The 21,438-nt window shown below is 40.1% G+C and overlaps 1 protein-coding gene and 1 pseudogene across 4 annotated transcripts; one reads left to right on the top strand and one right to left on the bottom strand.

Moving 5' to 3' along the window:
• LOC128571665 (josephin-1-like) overlaps positions 1-21,438 on the top strand; it is a 50,442-nt pseudogene that overhangs the window by 23,168 nt on the left and 5,836 nt on the right.
• Positions 298-9,852, bottom strand: ZNF397 (zinc finger protein 397). 4 transcript variants are annotated; one of them, XM_053571282.1, is made up of 5 exons: positions 9,069-9,852; positions 7,877-7,913; positions 7,225-7,707; positions 6,550-6,691; positions 298-4,577 (listed from the first exon to the last, which is right to left on the bottom strand). In XM_053571282.1, exons 3-5 carry the CDS (start codon positions 7,627-7,629, stop codon positions 3,523-3,525), a joined length of 1,602 nt encoding a protein of 533 aa, XP_053427257.1. In that variant the 5' UTR covers positions 7,630-7,707; positions 7,877-7,913; positions 9,069-9,852; the 3' UTR covers positions 298-3,522. The 4 variants fall into 4 exon arrangements, with proteins under 4 accessions (XP_053427257.1, XP_053427258.1, XP_053427254.1 ...); XM_053571283.1 differs by lacking the exon at positions 9,069-9,852 and adding an exon at positions 8,894-9,052; XM_053571279.1 differs by lacking the exon at positions 7,877-7,913.

The raw sequence follows: 21,438 nt of genomic DNA, 5'->3' as shown, positions 1-21,438 counted from the left end.
GGGAGGTGAAGCTCAGGCGAGGGCGTGAGTGATGGGAAGCAGCTGTGAGCACAGCCGAAGCTTCACCTGCTCACCTCCTGCTGTGTGGCCCTGTTCCTAACAGCCCTGTTCCTGCACAGCCCAGGGGTGGGGCACCAGTCTAAACAGATACATACCCAACATACACCAGACTTAGGATTCTTCCTTCCCGTTGGTGGTGGGGTATTGTACGCACCAGTCAGAAATCCCCAGTGCTAACTGCAGAGGACCAAGCGTAGGCCTGTGGACTGGGCAAGGAACCTGCCATGACCTTCCCCTTCTCATCCATCAGTTCCTCAATATAAACACGAGCTTGGAGAAACCATTAGGGAGGAAGAGAGAGGTAGGAAGCTGCTATTGAGCACTATGTCTAAATTGCACATCGCCTTTTTAATCCATGTAAGAAGCGTTTACAGCAGACATTGTTACCCCAGCCCTGAGCAGAATGCAAAATTAGGAATTGCTTTTCTTTCAGGCAAGGCTGATGAAGACAAATTGCCTTTGACATGACCTTATATTGGTGCCCTGTCCATTTCATAAAAACAAAATGTTGACACTTTGACCATAAGAGATCATCTACTTGAGATCCTTTAAAGTGAGGATCCTCTAAGGTTAGAGGCTACTTACATATGCAGAATTCAAGGAAAGCTCTACTGAAGGTCTCCATTTCAAAACTACTGCTTTTCTCAACTGTAAACCTCTTTAAGGTGTATAACTTCTTTTTGCACTGGGATGTATAATTTTTAGACATTTTTGTACACCATGTATGAGATGGATAAGTCTACTGTTATCATTTCACCGGTGATGAAATCAGGGATCAAAGTTAACAAGCTAGCCACCATCCTGAGACTTCAAAGGGACAGAGATGTTATTGCAAAGTAAGTGCTTTTCTTAGTATTTTCTCAACTGTCCTGGGCTTCCATTCACTCTTCCTAACTTTAAGACTGTTAGATATTTACTACAGAAAAATTTGGACAACACAGAAAAGCACAAGAAAAAATTAACCTTAGTACCCAGAGATAACTAGTACTACACATAACACCTTGAATTATCTATTTTGAATATTTTTAGTGCATAAATATATATTTTACATGGGCTGCCTGAGGAGCCCACAGAAAAGTACATATTTGATAATTTTACTTATCATGAATGCTTCATTTAATATTAATCATTAAGTTTGAAAAGATTTTGTGTATATTCACAATGGTTTCTTCATACGTATACATTTCCAGGTAGAATTTCAGTCAAAAGGCAAAGCTTAAGGCTTCTGGTACTGATTGCCAGAGATAGTATGTATTTGTATCTCACCAGCAGCATTAAAGTCCCAATTTCCCTGAATCTTTGTCAGTTTTATGAGGAAAAGAAGTACCATCTCAACTCTTGCCTTAATATACATTTTTACTCTAGTGAAGAGGAACAATTGTTACTTGTTGGCATTTATTCTTTTGTGATTTGCCTATTTAAGTACCATTCTTTTCTACTGTAACTTTTCCTTGGGAAACCAGTACAATAGGGCTCTGGGCTTCTACTTTCTGGGTTCAAAGTCTAACATTACCATTTCTTACCTGTATGTCCGCTAGCTCTTATTTACTTATCTATAGTGAGAAATAACTGATACATATAGACAAAGCCCTTAACAGGTACACATTACATTTCTTACAGAGATATGCAAAAATGCTCTTAGTTTTTCTCAATATTGTATCAATTCCTCCTTAATGACCTACTTTCAGTTTGTTTGGGTCTTTCTCTGTGGAAAAGGAAGAAAACAAAAGTTGAGTAGCTCTTACCAAATTATTTTGTTAAATTTTACCATTAATTCCAAATGATTCCATTCCTTTCTTTTGAGGGGTATTTTAGCCCTCTTGACATTCTTACTTGTTAGCACATGCCCACCTGATGTATCTCAACAGGAGAATTATTCTCTTTGCTTCTTTTGATTTTCATGAAAATTGTTTTCCTATGCACAGGATACTACATGTCCATACAGTTTTGTGTTTTTCTTCTAACCTAATACAGTCTTTTAAATGACAACTTTCCATTTTGTGTTTAGCACCCTCCTAAGGATGCTCTGCCTGGGGAGCCCACAGAAAAGGAGAAATCTTAACTGACCATGACCATCAGTTTCTGTCATTTCTTTTTATCATCTTAACAAAATTTGCAAAAGATTAACAGTGAAATATTTGTAACATTAACACAAAACTGAACATATGCAAAGTGCCTGGATAATGTTACAGACAGGGCAAACAATAAACTTTTGAGCACCTGAACCCAAGGGAATGTGCTAGGACCTGTGGGGATACAGCTCCTGAAACCAAGGATGTAACTTCTGACCCAGAGCCTTGGGGATTAGAAAGAATCTGACAGCAGCTTTAACTCTGTCATTAGGAGAGTCTTTGTATCTGGAACAAGACTTAGAACTTTAACAATCTCTTAACATCTAAGCCGGCTCTTTCTCACTCCAATCCCATCACTATCCCCATGGACGTTCTAGGCTATTGTACAGATTAGGCAAGGAAATTATTAGTCCTTTCCTTGGTGTCACCCTGACCAAGATAAAGCTCCTAACCACTTTGTGGTCAAAGGGTTCCAGTTTTATTAACAGAAATTTCTCCGCTGGCATATATGCCTTTCAGCACTGAGTCTGGCCACACCCATGTTTCTCTTACAGACAGAACCCTACTTCAAAGGAAAATCAACAAGAATGTACACTTTCTTCCTGGCCTTTGTCTGTTGCTCCTTCTACTGGGAACATTCTTCCCTAATCTACCCACTGCACTTAGTCCTACTCCTTCAGGTTACCTCCCCATGTCTTCAACCACAGTTGAGCTGGGTGCTTCTTAAGGTTACATGGCACTGACCACAACAGTGTCCCTGCCTGTTTGGCTGCCTTGTCCATTAGACTGTAGAGACTTGTTTCGATCATATCCCTACTCCCTGGCGGGCACAGTAGATATTCAAAATTTAACTGTTAGATAAATTAACTGATACTTTGTCTTAAGCCATCTAATTTCTGGCCTGCCCTGGGCGTAACAAATCATTGATGAAAACATTTCCCCACCATTCTTGCTGCCCTGTCACTGTTCTTTATTGGCTTAGTAAAATTTTTTACATTCCCGAGACAAAAGTTCCTCATGCTGTCCACACCATCCCCACAATCTGACACACTGACCATCAAATGCAGTGACAAGAGTCTGTGTCGCTTTTCATGATATTCCCATTAAAAAAAAAAACAAAACAAAACGAGGTTTCAATGTAACAATCCCACTGTTCATATTTCCTGAGTATTCCTGATGGCAAGAGAAAAGCTGAAGTAATGATTCTCCTGATCATTCATCAGATTTTTAAAGGGCAATTTTTACATTAGCACTGGGGAAATGCTCCACCAACCAAATCAGACTGACTCTCAAGTCCTAGTAGTTTACAACCTTAATGAAGTCTTGCTCCAAAATAAACTCTTTTGACTTAACAAAGATAAAAATGTGAAGTATTTACAATATTCACAAGCTACTTTACAGTGTGAACTCTTTGATGGCGCAGGAGAACTGATCTGTGCCTGAATGCCTTCCCACATTCATTACATATGTAAGTTTCATCCCCAGAATGAATTCTCTGATGCTGAATAAGAGCCGAGCTCCTTTTGAAGGTTTTGCCACATTCATTACACTGATAAGGTTCCTCTCCACTATGAATTCTCTGGTGTCTGATAAGGTTTGAACTCAAACTGAAGGCTTTTCCACATTCACTACATTCATAGGGCTTCTCTCCGCTATGTATTCTCTGATGGGTAATCAGCTCTGAGCTTTGCCTGAAAGCTTTTCCACATTCGTTACATTCATAGGGTCTCTCCCCTGTATGAATTCGCTGATGTCTAATAAGTTTTGAGCTCTGGCTAAAGGTTTTCCCACACTCATTACATTCATAAGGTTTCTCACCAGTGTGAATTCTTTGATGTATAATTAGATAGGAACTTTGGCTGAATGCTTTGCCACACTCGTTACATTTACAAGCTTTCTCACCAGTATGGATTTTCCGATGTCTAATGAGGGCTGAACTCTGATTGAAAGCTTTCCCACATTCACTACATTCATATGCTTTTTCACCACTATGAATTCTCTGATGAATAATAAGATATGACCTCAAACTAAAGGCCTTCCCACACTGGTTACACTTATATGGTTTTTCTCCAGTATGGATTCTCTGATGTTGTGTTAGAGAGGAATACTGCTTAAAGCTGTGCTCACATACATCACATCTGTAAGGTCTCTCTTCTGGAGGAACCTTCTGACATCTCACAGACTTTGTAGTAGTTAGAATCAGGCATCTTGTAGGATCGGCATCTTGGGCTCTCTGTCCTAGAGATTTGTGTGTGAAGATCACCTGACTACAACTGCCCACTTGGGAAGGGGATGTTCTTAATTTCTCCCCTGTAGCACTTCCTTGCTTCCATTCTAAACTGCTTTCATGTCCACTAACTCTTCCAAATGAAGTTTCCCCAGGGAGTCCCTGTGATTTTTCTCCTGAAATGTCCTCCTTTGGTGCTGTTTCATTGTTCTCACAACCTGAAATGACAAACACCAAAAAACCAATTTTACATGTCTCCTGTCACTCTCAATACTCAACTTTCTACATGACAGAAACGAGAAGCTTCTACCTTCCAAAGCATCACTGTCCTCCTGCACCTTTTCTTTAACTGGTCAAACTAGGGCCTCTTTTCTGATGTTAAAGCCTATATCTACACTTTGAATTTCATACTTTCCCACCACCTCTGAGACATCAATTATCATTCAATAGATCATTCACTATTTCCTTTCTACTATTTTCAACCTTTTCCCATGTTTTTCTTTGTAGATTTAATTTTGAAATTTTTTTCCCTCCACTGACTCTTGTTCTTCAACATTTAAATAAGCTCAAGTCTCTCATCTTTAATTTAAAATAAAGTTCCCCTTGCCTACACATCTCCCTCAAGCAACCTCCCTTCACTCCCATAAAGTTCTTGAAAGGGGCTATCTGAACTGTTTGTACCCTCATATTAATCTTAAATTAAAAAAGGGGGGGGGTTGTCTGTACTCATCCCCATTCTGCAAATCTGGTTTCTGTCTTATCCTTCCCTTCAATCGTCACCACATCCACTAATATTACTCTCGTCAACGTCACCAACTTCACAGCTGTTAATCCCGTGGGTACTTTCTAGATCTTATTTAGCTGACCTCTCCACAGCTGACACTGAGGACCACACATTCCTTTTAGAGACATTCTCTTCTAGGGTATCTTAGCCTGATTTCTGTGGCAGTTTCTTCTTAAGATTCTAAGGCTAGTCACTCAAACTTGGTTCCCCCAGATACTGTTCTAGGCTCTTACATATCCTCTACAAACTGGGCAGGCTTCATTACTATTATATGCTAATGTCTCCCCAGATCCTCAATTCTATTCCAAGACTATTAAGTTCCGGACTCTCACATCCAGTCTCTTATATCCAACTAGTGGACATTTCACATGCACAGAAATGTCCCAAACTAAACACATCATCACAGGTATTGCTTTTCACCATTTGTATTTACATTAAACAGGTTGTTCAAGACTGATACCTGAGTAGAGTATCAACTTCAACTCCCCTTCCTCATGCTCCATTTATAACCATTACCAACTACTGCAATGCAGTTCTAATGCTGATGAACAAAAGTATCTTCTCCACCTCCATCCTAACATTGATTTACTCACCATGGACACTTGGATTACAGTAGTTTCCGGTAAGATTTTACTCTTGCTTTCCTCAAATCCATTTTCTACTTTGCAGCTAAGTTTTAAACCACAAATCTTTATCACTCCCTAGTCCGAAATCCCTCAATTGTATCACACTGCACTCAAGAGACTGTACCAATAAATTAGGAAGACACACAGGTTTTCACACTTTGGATCCCATTTTCCTTTCTAGTTCATCTCTAACCACTCCTCCCCCATCAATTCTCCATTCAAGTTAAATGCAACTACGTGTAATCTTCAGTTCTATTCTCTCACCTTCAGGACTTTGGTCACTCCTCATCCCATGTATTTACTTGATTTTTTCCTACTCATAATTCAAGTCTTAGCTTAGCTATCTCTTCTTATAGAAAGTGTTCCTGGAACTTTCAAGATTGGCTTAAGTGCCCTTATATGTGCTCCCACGGTACCCAGTTCCTACTTTCATTCTACAACTTATTACACTATATTGCGACTACCTTTTTGCTTGTCTATCACCTAATTATACCTGAAAGCTCTTTGAATGTAGATACCCAGGGCCTACCACTGTACTAGACATGTATTAGCACCCTGTAAAGTTATTATGAAATGACAGAATAAATCAATGAATGACAGGGAAGGTGATGGGAGGGCTGACTGCAGTTCATGGGGGTTGCTAAATACAAAGTAAACACCTCTGGTTTAGAATAAAATGGACGCTCACATAAGGGGCATGTTTATAAAATGCAATTAATTCTGTATCCTTAAAAACAGAAGTGTAACCGATAAAAGTTCCCAGACAAGTTTGTTTCTCACCACTTTTAGGGGAAAGGCAAGGTTTCCAGGATTTCAGCTGTGTCCTTAAAGGCTGGAGTTGGATGTTTGCCAACTCTTGGGATGCGCCATGATATGTTAAATCCTTCCATGGCATTGCTGTTCCATGTAGACCAGCTGGGACCTGAAATCAGTAAAATATGATTAGTTTCGTGAGAAAATCCCTAGCAAAACTGAAAGTCTCAAAGAGGGGCTCGGCGCTCATAGCACAGTGGTTATGGCGCCAGCCAAACTGAGGCTGGTGGGTTCGAACCCAGCCCAGGCCAGCTAAACAACAGTGACAACTGCAACAAAAAATAGCTGGGCATTGTGGCAGGCGCCTGCAGTCCCAGCTACTAGGGAGGCTGAGGCAAGAGAATCGCTTAAGCCCAAGAGTTGGAGGTTGCTATAAGCTGTGATGCCACAGCACTCTACTGAGGGTGACATAATGACACTCTGCCTCAAAAAAAAAAAAAAAAATTCAGAGGTCAACAAGGACATCCCCAGAGATGAAGGATAGGAAAAAAAGACCATTTAAGGTTACAAACAGGCATAGCCCTATCAGTCACTTCAGGATTAAGGTTCAGAAGAGACAAACAAATCTTCACCCCTGTTAGCATGATACCTCATGCTCCAGTCTACAAATTCCTATAGCACATCATTTCTCTCTGCTCCCACCTGCGGCCCTGGATCATCAAACTCCCTCTCCAAATCCTCCAAAAGGGTCACAGCTTCCTCGCCACTTTGTGGATTATGCTGCTGCACCCAGATCTGCAGTTCCTCAGGCAGGATGCTCAGGAACTGCTCCAAGATCAGTAGTTCTAGAATCTGCTCCTTTGTGTGCAACTCTGGCATTAGCCATTGATAGCAAAGCTCCTGGAGTCGGCCCAGAGCTTCCCGGGGCCCAGGTGTCTCCTGGTAGCAAAACTTTCTGAATTGCTGGCGAAATAATTCTTGGCAGGATTGGGTACTCCCATTCTGTTTAAATTTTGGATCCCAGGAAACACCCTCTTCTATTTTCACTAGAATTAGGTCATGTTCCTGAAGATCCTGGGTTGAAACTGTTCTGGATTCCATAGCCATTCTGGGCTAAAGCAGCTTAGCCAAAAGCTTAGTACATCTGGGTTCTGTGCTTCAGAAGCGTGAGCAATCTCTTCTTTCCTGAAGATATACATTAAACAAACAAAACCACTGTTAACTTATAGCAGCGAAAACAATCTCTAAGAACTGGTAATAAGATCAGTCACTCCAGTAACACAATGAAAGGGAGCAGGTTTGAGGTTATAATGAAATCAAACAGTAATCAAATGAAAAACTAAAAATCATTTACCTCATTCGGTGTCTCCCATTATGTAGAATTCCTACCGCTGTTAGAAAAAATTATTTTAGAAGAGTACAATATTAACATCAAGCTACTTAGTGATAAAATCATTTCCTTTTCAATTCTTTCAATCAGATTGCATCAAGGAAAAAAACTTTAGTCTTTAGCATGTATGTAAAACTTGATGAACTCCCTTTTATGTATTTATTTTTGTAGAGAATGGGTCTTACTCTGTACCTGGGGTGAAGTATAGTGGCACAGTGATGGCGCACCATAACCTCAAACTTCTGGCCTCAAGCAATTTTCCTGCCTTCTTTTCCCAAATGAGTGGAATTAAAAGCATGAACTACTTCCCTGGCCCATTTTCAGTAAAATAGGTTTCATACTTCCAAGGTAAGTATTTAGGTAGAACTTAATAATGCTATTTTAAACATTTATTTTCAGTCACCTTTTATCAACAGCAAGTAATGTTGATTTTCATTTAAGATAGTAATAAAATTCACATTAAACATGAGCTATTTAAATAAAAACATTGTGGGATGTTTGTCATTTGATCACATTTAGGGTTCACCCAATTCCATCCACAAACTGAGGCACTTAACTATCGGAATCTGTCCCCAGTTGACCATTAGGTTAAGATTTTGCTTGTGAATAAATGAGTCTACTGAGGAATTAACCAAGAAGTATTTATAAAATGCTTGCCCATGTTTTCAAAAACATGTTAGACATCATTAAGCACAACAGAAGCAAAAAGGTCAATTTCAGCTCTCAAAAAGCTTAAAATATCCTGGGAGTTAAAATTTTTTTAAGTGGAATACGGTAACAAATAATTATGTAGTAAATTTTGCGATACAGACCAAACACGCACTGATTTTACGGTGGGAGGATATTGATACAGAGTTTATGTTCTCGAAGGCAGATGAATAAAATTTAACACCAAGGCACTACGGTTAACTTAAAAGGTTAAATGGAATATTTAGGCTACAAATATGTGCTTCATTAACCAGCCCGGCTGCATTAACTAACCTTTCTATTTTCAAAACTGTGGTTGAATCACAGGATTTGCGAAGTCACGGGAGTCAGGGAAGAACTGCGCCTTTCCAGTGGAAAGCAAGGGGCCTGAAGGCCGGGCTCCTCCACCCCGCCCCGCCCGGGCCGCGCGACCTCCCCGCCCTCCCTCCTGGGTGCCCGAATCTCTCACCGCGAAGCCCAGAAGTCGCCAGCGAACAAGCAGCTGACCCCGAGCGGCGAGCCACAAAGACCGGAAGTCACACGGTCTTCCGCTCTCGTGCCCTCTGGAGCCTGTGTCTGCCCGCCCCTTGCTCTTAGGTAGCCAATCAGCGCTTGAGTTCTATCCTTCCTACCCCCCCCCGCCCCCTTCCCTCTGTGGCCGCGCGTCCGGCGGAACCGCGACGCTCAGAGAAGGGAGACCTGTGGGCTGCGGCTCGGAGGGTAGCGTCGCCGCCCCCTCTGGCCTTCTTCTACCCAGCTTTCTGGGTGTCGCGTCATTCCTGCCTGTTTGCACAACCAATTTCCAAGGAAAGTATTCAGGTTTTCTTGTAGTTCCAGTTCTATTTTCAACATCTCCGACAAAAGTAAATGCACGGACAAACAGGCTGGACAAAGATTAGCAGTGACTTATAATGCTCTTCTCTGCATATCATTTGAGAACAGTTTTGTGCAGTAACTGTACCTATTTTACAGCCCTAAACATTATCCGAAGTCAGTCAGCTAGTGACCAGGGCCCCTGAAGTCCCCGTAGTTACAGGACATTATCGTGCCCCAGATTCCGGACCTCTAAGGCAGGGTTGTCCTTTTTTTATTTTTGCAGTTTTTGGCGGGGCTGGATTTGACCCGCGCCACCTCCGGCATATGGGGCGGGGGCCCTACTCCGTTGAGCCACAGGCGCCGCCCGGGTTTTCCTATTTTTTACCGGGGCCTAGCTGGCATGAAGTCTTACTATGCTTTTCTTCGGCTATTAATAGACGCAAAGTGATGCCTATGGTTTTAACTTAGTGATCTTCCTCATGTTTATTGACTACGAGAAGTGGCTTTTCTCTTTTTCTTTATGTATTTATTTTAGAGACAGAGTCTCACTTTGTTGCCCTCGGTAGAGTGCTGTGTCGTGACAGCTCACAGCAATCTTCGACTCCTGGGCTTAGGTGATTCCCTTGCCTCTGCCTCCTGAGTAGCTGGGACTACAGGCGCCTGCTGCAACGCCCGGCTATTTTTTTGTTGCAATTTGGCCAGGGCCGGGTTCGAACCCGTATATGGGGCCGGTGCCCTACCCACTGAGCCACAGACGCTGCCCCCACTTTTCTCGCTTTTAAAATCAACGTTAGTATTTATTTTTTGTGAGAAGCTTTTACTTGTTACGGGTATCAACTCATGTATTACAAAATATTTCCCCATGTATTTGTATTTAATTATTTTTAAAATGTTAGTGCATAGGATACTAAGGCGATATATAAATAGAAGCAAGTTAGGTTCCCCTTTGCAAGCTAAGACTTAAACACCGTAGACTTCCACAGTTGACCACTTCCCTACCTTGACCAGCTCCCTACATTGACCATTTCCTTAAGGTGAGCAAATTTTCATAGACCAAACATGCACCAGGTATATGTATCAGTACAGTAGGCCTAGTTCCTTATGTTGACCACTTCCGTGTGTTGACCAGTTTGTTACAGCCACTTGAGTGGTCCAAAAGTTCTGCATTTGGAAAAATATGTTCATTACTATTCAGAGTTATTGGTGTTCTTAATCATTATGAAATGACTATAGCAATTTTACAAAGCAAGAAAACAAATAATATTACTTTTTTTCAATTGCCTACTGCTGCATTATAAAACCACTCCAAGACTTAGTGACTAAAAATAGCAGATGTTTTATTACAATTCTGTGGCCAGGAATTCAGGCAGGGCATAGCAGTGATACCTAGGCCCTTTTTAAATGAGGTGTTAGCTATTGAAGCTGAGCTGGAACTGCAAAGTACAGGATGGCTTTACTCACATTGCTGAAGTCTTGGTGCTACTTCTTGGCTGGAGCTACTTGATTCTCCTCCATAAAGCCTCTGTCCATTCAGGAGTTTAGCCTAGGCTTTCTTACATGGTGACTGGCTTCCAAAAGAGTGAAGGAGGAGGGGTGAGGCTAGGTCTCCCACAGTGGATATCAGGAACTGGCATTATATTCTTTCTGCACTAGTTCACTGAAAGAAGAATTAGATTGGTGGAAAGGGGAAATAGACTCCCATCTGTTAATGGGAGGAGTAGCTTGATCATAGGAGGAAATTCTGGCAGTTATTTTTGCATCTAGCCTACCACATGTTATATTGAGAAGCCTAGTATTTAGGAATAAAACTGTTGAAAAAGAGAAGGTATATCCACTGCAGTAGCAGAAACATTACTAAATGTCCTTATTGTTTAAGCCCCATTTTTTTAATCCTACATATCTAGATGCATCAAGGTAAGATCATTCCCAGTGTTAGTTAATTCAGTTTCATGACAGTATTGTCAAGGACTTCGGTTCTTTCCTTCTTTCTGTTCTACAATCTTTTTTTTTTTTTGAGACAGAGTCTCAGTATGTCACCCTCAGTAGTGTGCTGTGGCATCACAACTTACAGCAACCTCAAACTCTTGGGCTTAAGTGATTCTCTTACTTCAGCCTCCCAAGTAGCTGGGACTATAGGTGCTCTCCCCAATGCCCAGCTCTATTTTTTGTTGTTGTTGCAATTGTCATTGTTGATTTCAGTTGGCCTGGGCTGGTTCGAATCCTCCATCCTTGGTGCATGTGGCTGGCGCCATAACCACTGTGCTACAGGCTCTGAGCCTTGTTCTACACTCTTTAAATGTGTTGGTTTGTATTCTAGTCTGGTTTCCTTTGTGGTCCTAAAATGGTTCTCTCAGTTCCATTATTATAGATGATGGCTAGAAGCAAAGAAAAGGAACACCCTTATTTTCTGCCCCTTTTTTTAAGACTAGTGAAACCCTCGTTCCTCAGCAGATTTTCCTCTCATGTCCTCTTAGTTAAAATTCAAGGGCTGTGCTATCAATGACGGGATGGTGGAGTCTCTGTGGTGGGCTTAGGCCAATTGAAATTTATATTCCAGAACTAAGAAGGGGGCCAGACTCTCCTAAAAGACACAGAAACTCTGGGAGGTTGTATGAAATTAGGATTGTGTTAAAAAGTCAGAAAAAGGAGATAAATAGATAAATGTTAAGTGTGTAACTGTAGTATCTGCTTTGAATAGGTACTCTGATTCCCCTACATATGTAAGAGATGCTAGGAAAAAATGCAGATCCCTATTCTTCCTTATAAAATGGTACATATATTTTAAATATAACTAAATTCTTTAGTTGCAAGAGATATAGACCAGAGTTTTAAAGCTAATTTCTAGAACTTGATTTTTTTTTTTGAGACAGAGTCTCACTTTGTCTCCCTCAGTAGAGTGCAGTGGCATCACAGCTCACAGCAGCCTCAAAATCTTGAGCTCAAGACATCCTCTTGCCTCAGCCTCCCAAGTAGCTGAGACTACAGGCACCCACCACAATGCCCGGCTATTTCTTGAAATCGTGAGCTTAAGCAATCCTGCCTCGGCCTTCCAGAGTGCTAGGATTATAGGTGTGAACCACCGCGTCTGGCCTGGAACTTGATTTAAACTTCCAATAGAATAGCAAATGATTACCCCTAGGGCCTTAAGCTAATACTCTTCATTTATACAGCTTATTTAACATTCAAAATTCTCAATTATATCAAAGCCCTCAAAGATCTCATTCCCTCTGTCTCCACCCTTCCCATCAGGTCTGCTTTAATGTGCAAATATTTGTCTCATAAATTACTGAATCAAGGGTGAGAAAATATGATTTTTTGTTTTTTCCCTTTCAGATGTTGTTAATTTTTACTTTTTTAAATGATATGTATGAATTATTAGATAATGTCTGCCCAGAGCATTTGGCACTACGGGTGCTTGGTGAGTGAGGTTTTCATTTCTTACAGTGAAGTCCAACAGCTTCAATTACTGCATTATTGACAGTGCTCTGCTTTATGGTATTCATCAAATGAGATAAGCCCATTTGAAGTCTTGTCACTGTACACCGCTATTCAATAATTAAGAAAGGATAGAGAAAATGGCTTCTGATCCAAAGGAGAGCAATCATTGCCTCATTCAGAAGGTGTTCTGAAACATTACTGTATGTGGAACACTGAGAGCAAAAGTGTGGGATTTAAATGAAATAAAGGATACGCTCTCTCATCTCACTTACCACTGTAATTCCTCGAGTGTAAACTCTGTGGGGCAAGGGTTTTACTTTCCATTGTTGTTTCTCTAGTATGGCCTAGTATTGTATGGTTGTTTGGATAATCAGATACATACATACATACACACAAGATAGAATACTTGATATTGGTGCTGAAACTGTAAGTATTCAAAGGGTTCGAAGTAGCGTATACAAATAGGACAATTTTCAATAATATGCCTAGACTATTGTAACATAAGCCCAGGATTTGTTTTATGCTGACAGACAAGGAGACAATTGCCTTTAAAAGAAGAGTTTATTACTTACAGTTCCTCAGAGCATGGTATACCATGCTGGACCACTTGAAGGGAGAAGTGAGGAGAGGGAGATAGAGGTAGGAACTGGGTTTAAGCCTTTATTACCATAGTGGCAGGAAGTAGCTAAGTGAGGACATCTGTACAGGAAGCAAAACATACATATTGAAGCTAATGGTTGTGATAAGATTTTTGAGTGCCCAAGAAAACACTGGGGTAGTAGAAGTATATGCATATAACCTTGAGCCTTCAGCACTGGCCAGTAATGGCAACATATCAAATTCTTAATTACAGAGCATCAGGAATAATTACTATACTATTGTATTTTATCACCATTATCATGATGTCATTAATTTAGTAGTGTAGTTTTCAGAGACAGATAATAGATGTGTTAACCGATCAGGACAGTGCTTATTTGTATTATCCAGGATAGCAAACAAAGGCCTTACTTACTAAGTTCTTCCTCTTTGCACATAATCGTCAAAGAAAGCCTTTGAGATTGCTTACGATATTCATTTTTATATTTAACATGGATAGAAGAGAATTAACTGTAGAGGAATGGACATCATGCTTGCAAAGGACAGTTATACTGATTCTTACCATATTAAAAGGACACGCCGGGAACAGGACAGTCTCCTGGCAAGCCTAGAGATGTTTTGTGACTTGGGGGCAATCCCCCAAGTAACTCAGTGTTCTGGAATGAGATCAGATCAGTCACTCACTAGTAAGCATGTGTTAAACATTGATGCTTAGTAGTTCTTCCTGAGGGTTGTGGGGAAAGAACACGTAGGGGAAAAACACGTGAGGAAAGAGCACATTGCAAACCTTAAACATGCAGCCCTCACATGTAATTACCTTAACACTCTACACCTATTGTGTATGTCAGTTACCTTAACTCTCCACGCCTGTTGTATATAACCTTAATAAATAGCTGTTGCGGAGGAGGCTCGGGGTACCCTGCAGGGATCGAGACCTGTGCCGTAGGGCTCGTGAAAATTAAAGCTCTAGGTGGGCTCTTAGTATTGTTTTACTTTTTTCTTCCTCTTTTTAGGTTAACCATAATGACAAATCATTTGACAGGGTTCCCACCCTAGCTCTCACTCCTGTCAGCCACTTGGAAAGATCTTTCCCTAGGATTCTGTTCTGCTTTGGGGGTAATTCAACAAAGATACCAAGATGCACTCTAAGATCTGAAAACAAGGTGATGTCTTTCTAAATGCATGATGCAGTGTGAGTAATGAAAAGAACAACTCAGCTGATGAAGCTTACTGAAACATTTTTCTCATGGTTTTGTGGGTAGAAAACAAGAGTCTGGAGAGAAAGCTTTTTATTAAAAAAAATTATTTTTTTAAAAATAAATAGGACTTGCTAAAAATACACTTATCTCATTTCATTATACCCATAAATAGTTTGTGGTAAGGGGGATATGTTTAAAAATCTAATTTGGTTGCCCTGAGCTTGCATTATTGGCCTAAATTCTTTTTTTCCATTATTATTAGAAGGAGATTGAGGTTTTAATTAAATTTTTTTACAGAATGGTGAATTTATTGAATACTCTGGGTTTTTGTTCAACAGTATATAATGAGAAATTCATTTCTCTAAATCTTATTAGACAACATGGTAGTTAATGAATATCTAATTTATATACTATTCAATGTTACCTTCAGGCCTCCTAAATGCCAAATATATTTTTATTTTTTAACATTTTTTTCAGGTGGTACAACTTGATTTGCTTACCTTTCTGGATTTATCTTGCTTTTAAAAATTCATTATTTTTGGCTTGGCACCCATAGCTCAGTGGTTAGGGCGCTGGCCACATACACTGAGGCAGACGGGTTCGAACATGGCCCAGGGCTGCTAAACAACAATGACAATTGCAACAAAAAATTAGCCAGGTGTTGTGGTGGACTCCTGTAGTTCCAGCTACTTGGGAGGCTGAGGCAAGAGAATCGCCTAAGCCCAAGAGTTTGAGGTTGCTGTGAGCTGTGATGCCATGACCCTCCACCCAGGGCGACATAGTGAGACTCTGTCTCAAAGAAAAAAAAAATTCCTTATTTTATATTATGTTTTTATAACTGGGATTTTACTGTTGAAGGTAATACTTTCCTTATAAATGGTTGCTTCTTTTGATTAAAAAGATCCAATTGAGTACCTTTTTGTGGAAGTTTCCTTTGTTTATAATCTACCGGTTTGGAATTTGTGATCAAGTATACAGAGAAAACAAGTCAACTTTCATTACCAGGATTGGAGATAGGTATCCAGAGGGAACGTTTGGTGCCAGCACCTTGGAAAGGAAGAGACAAGTGGGTGTGGACAGAATAATATAATGATTTAGAGAGTTCAGGTTATAGAACAAGACTGCTTCAAATCCTCCTCTGAATTCATAGCTGTTACCTTGTGGCACTTTCTTAGACATCCCATAGTTCAATTTTTTTCTGAAAAATGGGATAGTTATTGAACCTACCTTATAAGGTTGTTGTGAGCAACAAGTGAATTGATTCATTTTGAAAGTGTTCAATGAATGTGTATTTTTGTTATGTTGGGGAGGAGGGAATGAGGTCACAGGGACAGTGGGGAGGCAAGCAGGAACATTTTTGCAGGTTTGGATTTGCCCAGTGATGAGAATTATTTAGGGTATTGTTACAAACAAACATTTCTTGGTTTTCAATCAGAAACACCCAGGAGGGTTCTATCTACTTTCCACAGATACTCCAGATGATTTTTATTATCAGTTAGTTCGGGAAACTGATGTGGTAGAATGCAGGCTTCAGGGTCAGACAAATGTGGGTTCTGATCCATTTATGAAACAATTATCTCCAGATGCCTACATGTACCAGAGACTGTTTTAGATGCTGGGGATACAGCAGAGAAAAACTGACCAAAATCTCCCTTTGTCCTTGTAGACCCTATAGTCTACTGAGATTTTTACTCTAAGAGTGTAACTAGGGCCTCACCATGTTATCTAATGAACTATTTAAACAAGAACTTTTTTTTCTTGTTGCAAAAAGCATTGAGTTTATTAAAGAAAAAATAAATCAGAAATTATAAGCTATATCCCCATGCACTCAGGTAGGACATCTTCAGCTGCCCAGAGGCCTGGTGTTCATATTAAGTGAAAGAATTTAGCACAGGAAAAAAAATAGTAATGGCTTAGTGGTGGTGAAGATGTTCAAGTGGTTTTACCTTTAAGTGGGAAATACTGCCACTTGGCCACAGAAAACTAAATATGATCAGATTTAGTTTCCTGGGATTTGGGGTTTCTGTATTTACTGTCTTACTGGCTAGTTGCCAAACATAATAGGTTGTTTTTGACAAATCCCATCAAAACTTCTCTTCAAAAGAGGAATTATGGTAGCATAGTATAGAATTTTAGTTTTCTCCCAAAAGGTATGATAGAACACAGGAATATTTATTTTCACTTTGTTGATGGCTTTTTATAAAAGGACAATATTTACCTTTGAAACTAGTTTTCTTACTCTCTTGTCAGGGAATACCAAAAAGTATTTGACAGTTGTTTGAATTAGAGTTTAATTTAATATAATTGGTGTCCTTATCTACTTTTATTTTATTTTATTTTATTTTATTTTTTTGCAGTTTTTGACCGGGGATGGGTTTGAATTCACCACCTCTGGTATATGGGGCCGGCACCCTACTCCTTTGAGCCACAGGTGCCGCCCATCCTTATCGACTTTTAAGATGAAAACAGGAATAGTAACTCTATTCATTTGGTTTTATTTTTTAGTAAATGAATTAGAGATTGCTAGTGTTAAGATTCATGTAAGAATACTGTTTAATACTGTAAAAATAGATGTTAAAGATAAAATACTATTTTCTTTTTGAGACAGAGTCACACTTTGTTGCCCTTCCTAGAGTGCTGTCATGTCACAGCTCACAGCAACCTCAAACTCTTGCTGAAGCGATTCTCTTGCCTCAGCCTCCCAAGTTGCTGGGACTATAGGCACCCGCCACAACGCTCAGCTATTTGTTGAGACTGGGTCTTGCTCTTGCTCTTGCTCAGGCTGGCCTTGAACTTGTGAGTGCAAGCAATCTACCCGCCTCAGCCTCCCAGAGTGCTAGCATTACAGGCTTGAGCCACCTTGCCAGGCTAAAATATTATTTTCTTTAAGTCTTTTGAGTATCTCAGTTTTTATCCTTTGATTTGCAGATTCTGGATTTATTTGATGCTGGATGTGGTAGTTTATATGCTTTCTATTGTTAGTGCATGCATTGAGTATGGTATAAAAAACAAACATTGAAAACAAAAATATATTTTGGCCATGGCTGTCGGGGAAGTGTGGTACTTATTAGTGACATTTTAGGTGGCCTATACCTCTTCAAGAGCCCAAGTTATCGCATTTTCACACTTCCTAATTGTGCTGCTCATTTCCATCTCTTTTGAAAGAGCGTATATGAAACACTTTGAAGCTATAATTTACTTCTACTCAAAGTATGAGTTTTTTAAAATTATGTCAGTATAGAAATAAGGGTACATACTCACTTCTTATTTACTGTTCATTTTGATGTAATCCTCTTTCTTCTTACCATTCCTCAGAAGCTGAACCTTTGAACAAAATGAAATCCCAGTCCTTCTCCTTCCTGAACTTTAGTATTTGTCATTACTGGCAGCCTGTCCATTTTTCAGATTTCGAGAGCACAACTTTTCCTGTACCTCTCCAGGCACACCTCTGCCTCACAGCTAGCTCCTCCTTGCTACCTGCTCGGTGTAGGCTCTGATTCATGTATAGTTCTTCCCTGGGGGAGTGATATCTGTCTTCTACTTATACATAAATGATCCTCAGATTTGTATTTCTATCCCTGACTTGTCTGTCAAGCCCTAAATCTAAAGTTTCAGCTTGTGTGAAGATCTATTCGTGTTGGTAAGTCCACCAAGGCATCAGTAGTCACACAGCCAAATCCAATTTGACTGCCTCCCTTCATTTTAAATATTATTAATCATGCATTATTATATTAAGGATTTATAATAAAATAATTATCTTACTTTCTTAATTTGCCTTTTTGCCTCACGCTGTCAACACAAGGTGGAATTTTAGGGTAAGTATAAAGGACCAAGACAAGTAGGTCGCTCTTTAACTCTGGTCCTATTGAAGCATCATTTGAAATAGCTCAAATTTGTCCTCTTTTTCTTTCTACAATTTCAATTCAGGCCTTTATTGTCTTTCTTGTAAAAGTTTTTTTTTAAAGACAGAGGCTCAGCTTGGCACCGGTAGCTCAACAGCTAGGGCGCCAGCCACATACCCCAGAGCTGGTGGGTTCAAACCCAGCCTAGCCCTGCCAAACAACAATGACAGCTACAACCAAAAAAAAAAAAAAAAAGGTGCCACCTGTGGCACAGTGGGTAGGGCATCAGCCCCATATACTGAGGGTGGTGGGTTTGAACCCGGCCCCAGCCAGCTAGAACATCAATGACAACTGCAACACCCCCCCCCCCCAAAAAAAAAAAAAGAACACCAAAGCTGGGCTTTGTGCTGGGCACTTATAGTCCCAGCTACTTGGGAGGCTGAGGCAAGAGAATTGCTTAAGCCCAAGAGTTGGAGGTTGCTATGAGCTGTGATGCCACAGTACCCTACTGAGGGTGACATAGTGAGACTCTGTCTTAAAAATAATAAAATAAAAGACAGTCTCACTCTGTGGCCCTGGGTAGAGTGCCATGGCATCATAGCTCATAGCAACCTCAAACTTTTGGGCTCAATCAATCCTCTTGCCTCAGCCTCCCAGAAGCTGGGATGGTCTACAAGCACCCACATTTTTCTATTTTTAGCAGAGGCAGAGTCTTGCTGTAGCTCAGACTGGTCTCAAATTCCTGAGCTCAAGCGATCCACCAGCCTTGGCTGGGATTACAGGCATGAGCCACCACACCCAGCCTTGTAGCAACTTTTTAATTAATCTTCTTGCCTCCTATTTCTCTGCTATCAGATTTCTGCCAAAGTGAACATGAATCTGATTATACAGAGGGTATACACATTTTAAGAAAAGGAAACACTGTGTTAAATTGTAATACTCTAGTCATGTTTGACTTCTTGGAATTATAAGAAGTGCTCTGATGTGACTTATATTCATCTTTTGTTATTGGTATATATTGGGTATTGCCATTTTAATACATTTTTTTCCTTTCTTAAAATGTTATACACATTTTTTTGGCACCCTCTGTCTAATCATGCTTTTTAAATAAATCTTTGCTGCCTTGCTGTGTCCACAGAATAGAAGATAACATCCCTTTACTGTACCATCCAACATCTTGCGACCTATCACCATAATCTGTTTTGTGTACTCACACACAGCAAAGGTGATGGATCATTTCTCTCATCATACTCTTTCCAACTTCTTTGTCTTTACTATCTATCTATATATATATATATATATTTTTGAGACAGAGTCTCAAGCTGTCACCGTGAGTAGAGTGCCATGGTGTCACAGCTCACAGCAACCTCCAACTCTGGGGCTTAAGTGATTTTTCTTGCCTCAGCCTCCCAAGTAGCTGGGACTACAGGCACCTGCCACAACGCCCGGCTATTTTGTTGTTGTTGTTGTAGTTGTCATTGTTGTTTAGCTGTCCTGGGCCAGGTTCAAACCCGCCACCCTTGGTGCATGTGGCTGACGCTGTAACCACTGTGCTACAGGTACCAAGCCCAAATATTGTTTTCAATAACCTTTTTGCATTTGTTGAAATCCTCAGCATCCTTCAAGGTCAGCTTGTGTGTTATTTTCTTTGTGAAACCTTCCTTGGCTCCCTAGAAAGAGCTCTGTTATGATTTGGCCTTCTTAACTTATTCATGTTAGTATCATCAGACCTACCAAAGTACTTAGAGAATTCTATTAATTTATTTTTTAAATTAGAAGTACTTGTGTTTTCAGAAAATGTTCTTTCTTTTTCTCTTAGAGACAGGATCTCACTGTCACCCAGGCTAGAGTGTAGTGGATGATCCTAACTCACTGTAACCTCGAAGTCCTAGGCTCAAGTGATCTTCCCACCTTAGCCTTCCAACTAGTTTGGACTACCAGTATGCACTACCATGCCCAGCTATTATTTTTTAAATATTTTGTAGGGGCTGAGGGCTTGCTATGCTGTCCAGGTTGGTCTGGACCTCCTAGTTTGAAGCAGTTCTCCCGCCTTAGACTCAAAAATTATCCTTAAAAGAAAAGTTTTTATTACTATTTTGTTCTTTATCTGGTAAATTTCCTTTAAATTATTGTCATCACTTGGAGAAACATTTCACAATTGTCTATACTGTTTGTGGATAATTGGGTACAGAAAGATCTAACAATTAGTTCAACACTCATCAACTATGTGAACAATATAGTTAATCGAGAGGGATGTTAAATGATGGCACTTCCAGTGCTGTGCTTCCCCCACAGCCACCAGTGAGGATCAGCTGGGGCTACAGACGTGAAGATGATATGCTACCAGAGGCTTCAAGTTTCATCTGAAGTATGAGGTAATGATCTGACTCACACTTGACACCTTTTTAGGCTTAGTGGCCTCTACCATCTATAATTTTAAACAAATCTCAAGTCAATTATTTGCAGTTAGACACGTCTAGTCAGTTTAGTTCTATGTTTAAATAGCAACTGAATTCTCAGTCTCCTAGGAAACTGCATGAAAAGCACAGACTCAAAAACTTCTCAAATACAGGACATGTCAGGCTCTTTCTCTCTCTCTCTTTTTTTTTAATTAAATCATAGCTGTGTACATTAATGCAATCGTGGGGTACAATGTGCTGGTTTTATATACAATTTGAAATATTTTCATCAAACTGGTTAACATAGTCTTCACAGCATTTTCTTAGTTATTGTGTTAAGACATTTATATTCTACACTTAGTAAATTTCACATGTACCCCTGTAAGATGCACCATAGGTGTGGTACCACCAATTACTCTCCCTCCACCCATCTTCCCCCTCCCCTCCCCTCCCTCTCCCCTTTCCCCATATTCTTGGGTTATAATAGGGTATAGCTTCGATATGAAAGCTATAAATTGGTTTCATAGTAGGGCTGAGTACATTGGATA

Source organism: Nycticebus coucang, chromosome 19 (assembly GCF_027406575.1).
Source record: "Nycticebus coucang isolate mNycCou1 chromosome 19, mNycCou1.pri, whole genome shotgun sequence".
NCBI classification, from domain to species: Eukaryota; Metazoa; Chordata; class Mammalia; order Primates; family Lorisidae; genus Nycticebus; species Nycticebus coucang.
The sequence above is the reverse complement of the archived record's forward strand: the minus strand, read 5'-3'. Positions and strand labels throughout refer to the sequence as shown.

What these genes read in the sequence shown, in the direction of transcription:
- ZNF397 (XM_053571282.1), bottom strand. Translation starts at nt 7,629, where the DNA reads ATGGCTATGGAATCCAGAACAGTTTCAACCCAGGATCTTCAGGAACAT. An exon ending in TTGATGATCCAGGGCCGCAG is followed by an intron (nt 6,692 to 7,224) that starts GTGGGAGCAGAG and finishes TACTGATTTCAG; the next exon opens with GTCCCAGCTGGTCTACATGG. An exon ending in TTGCCTTTCCCCTAAAAGTG is followed by an intron (nt 4,578 to 6,549) that starts GTGAGAAACAAA and finishes TTGTCATTTCAG; the next exon opens with GTTGTGAGAACAATGAAACA.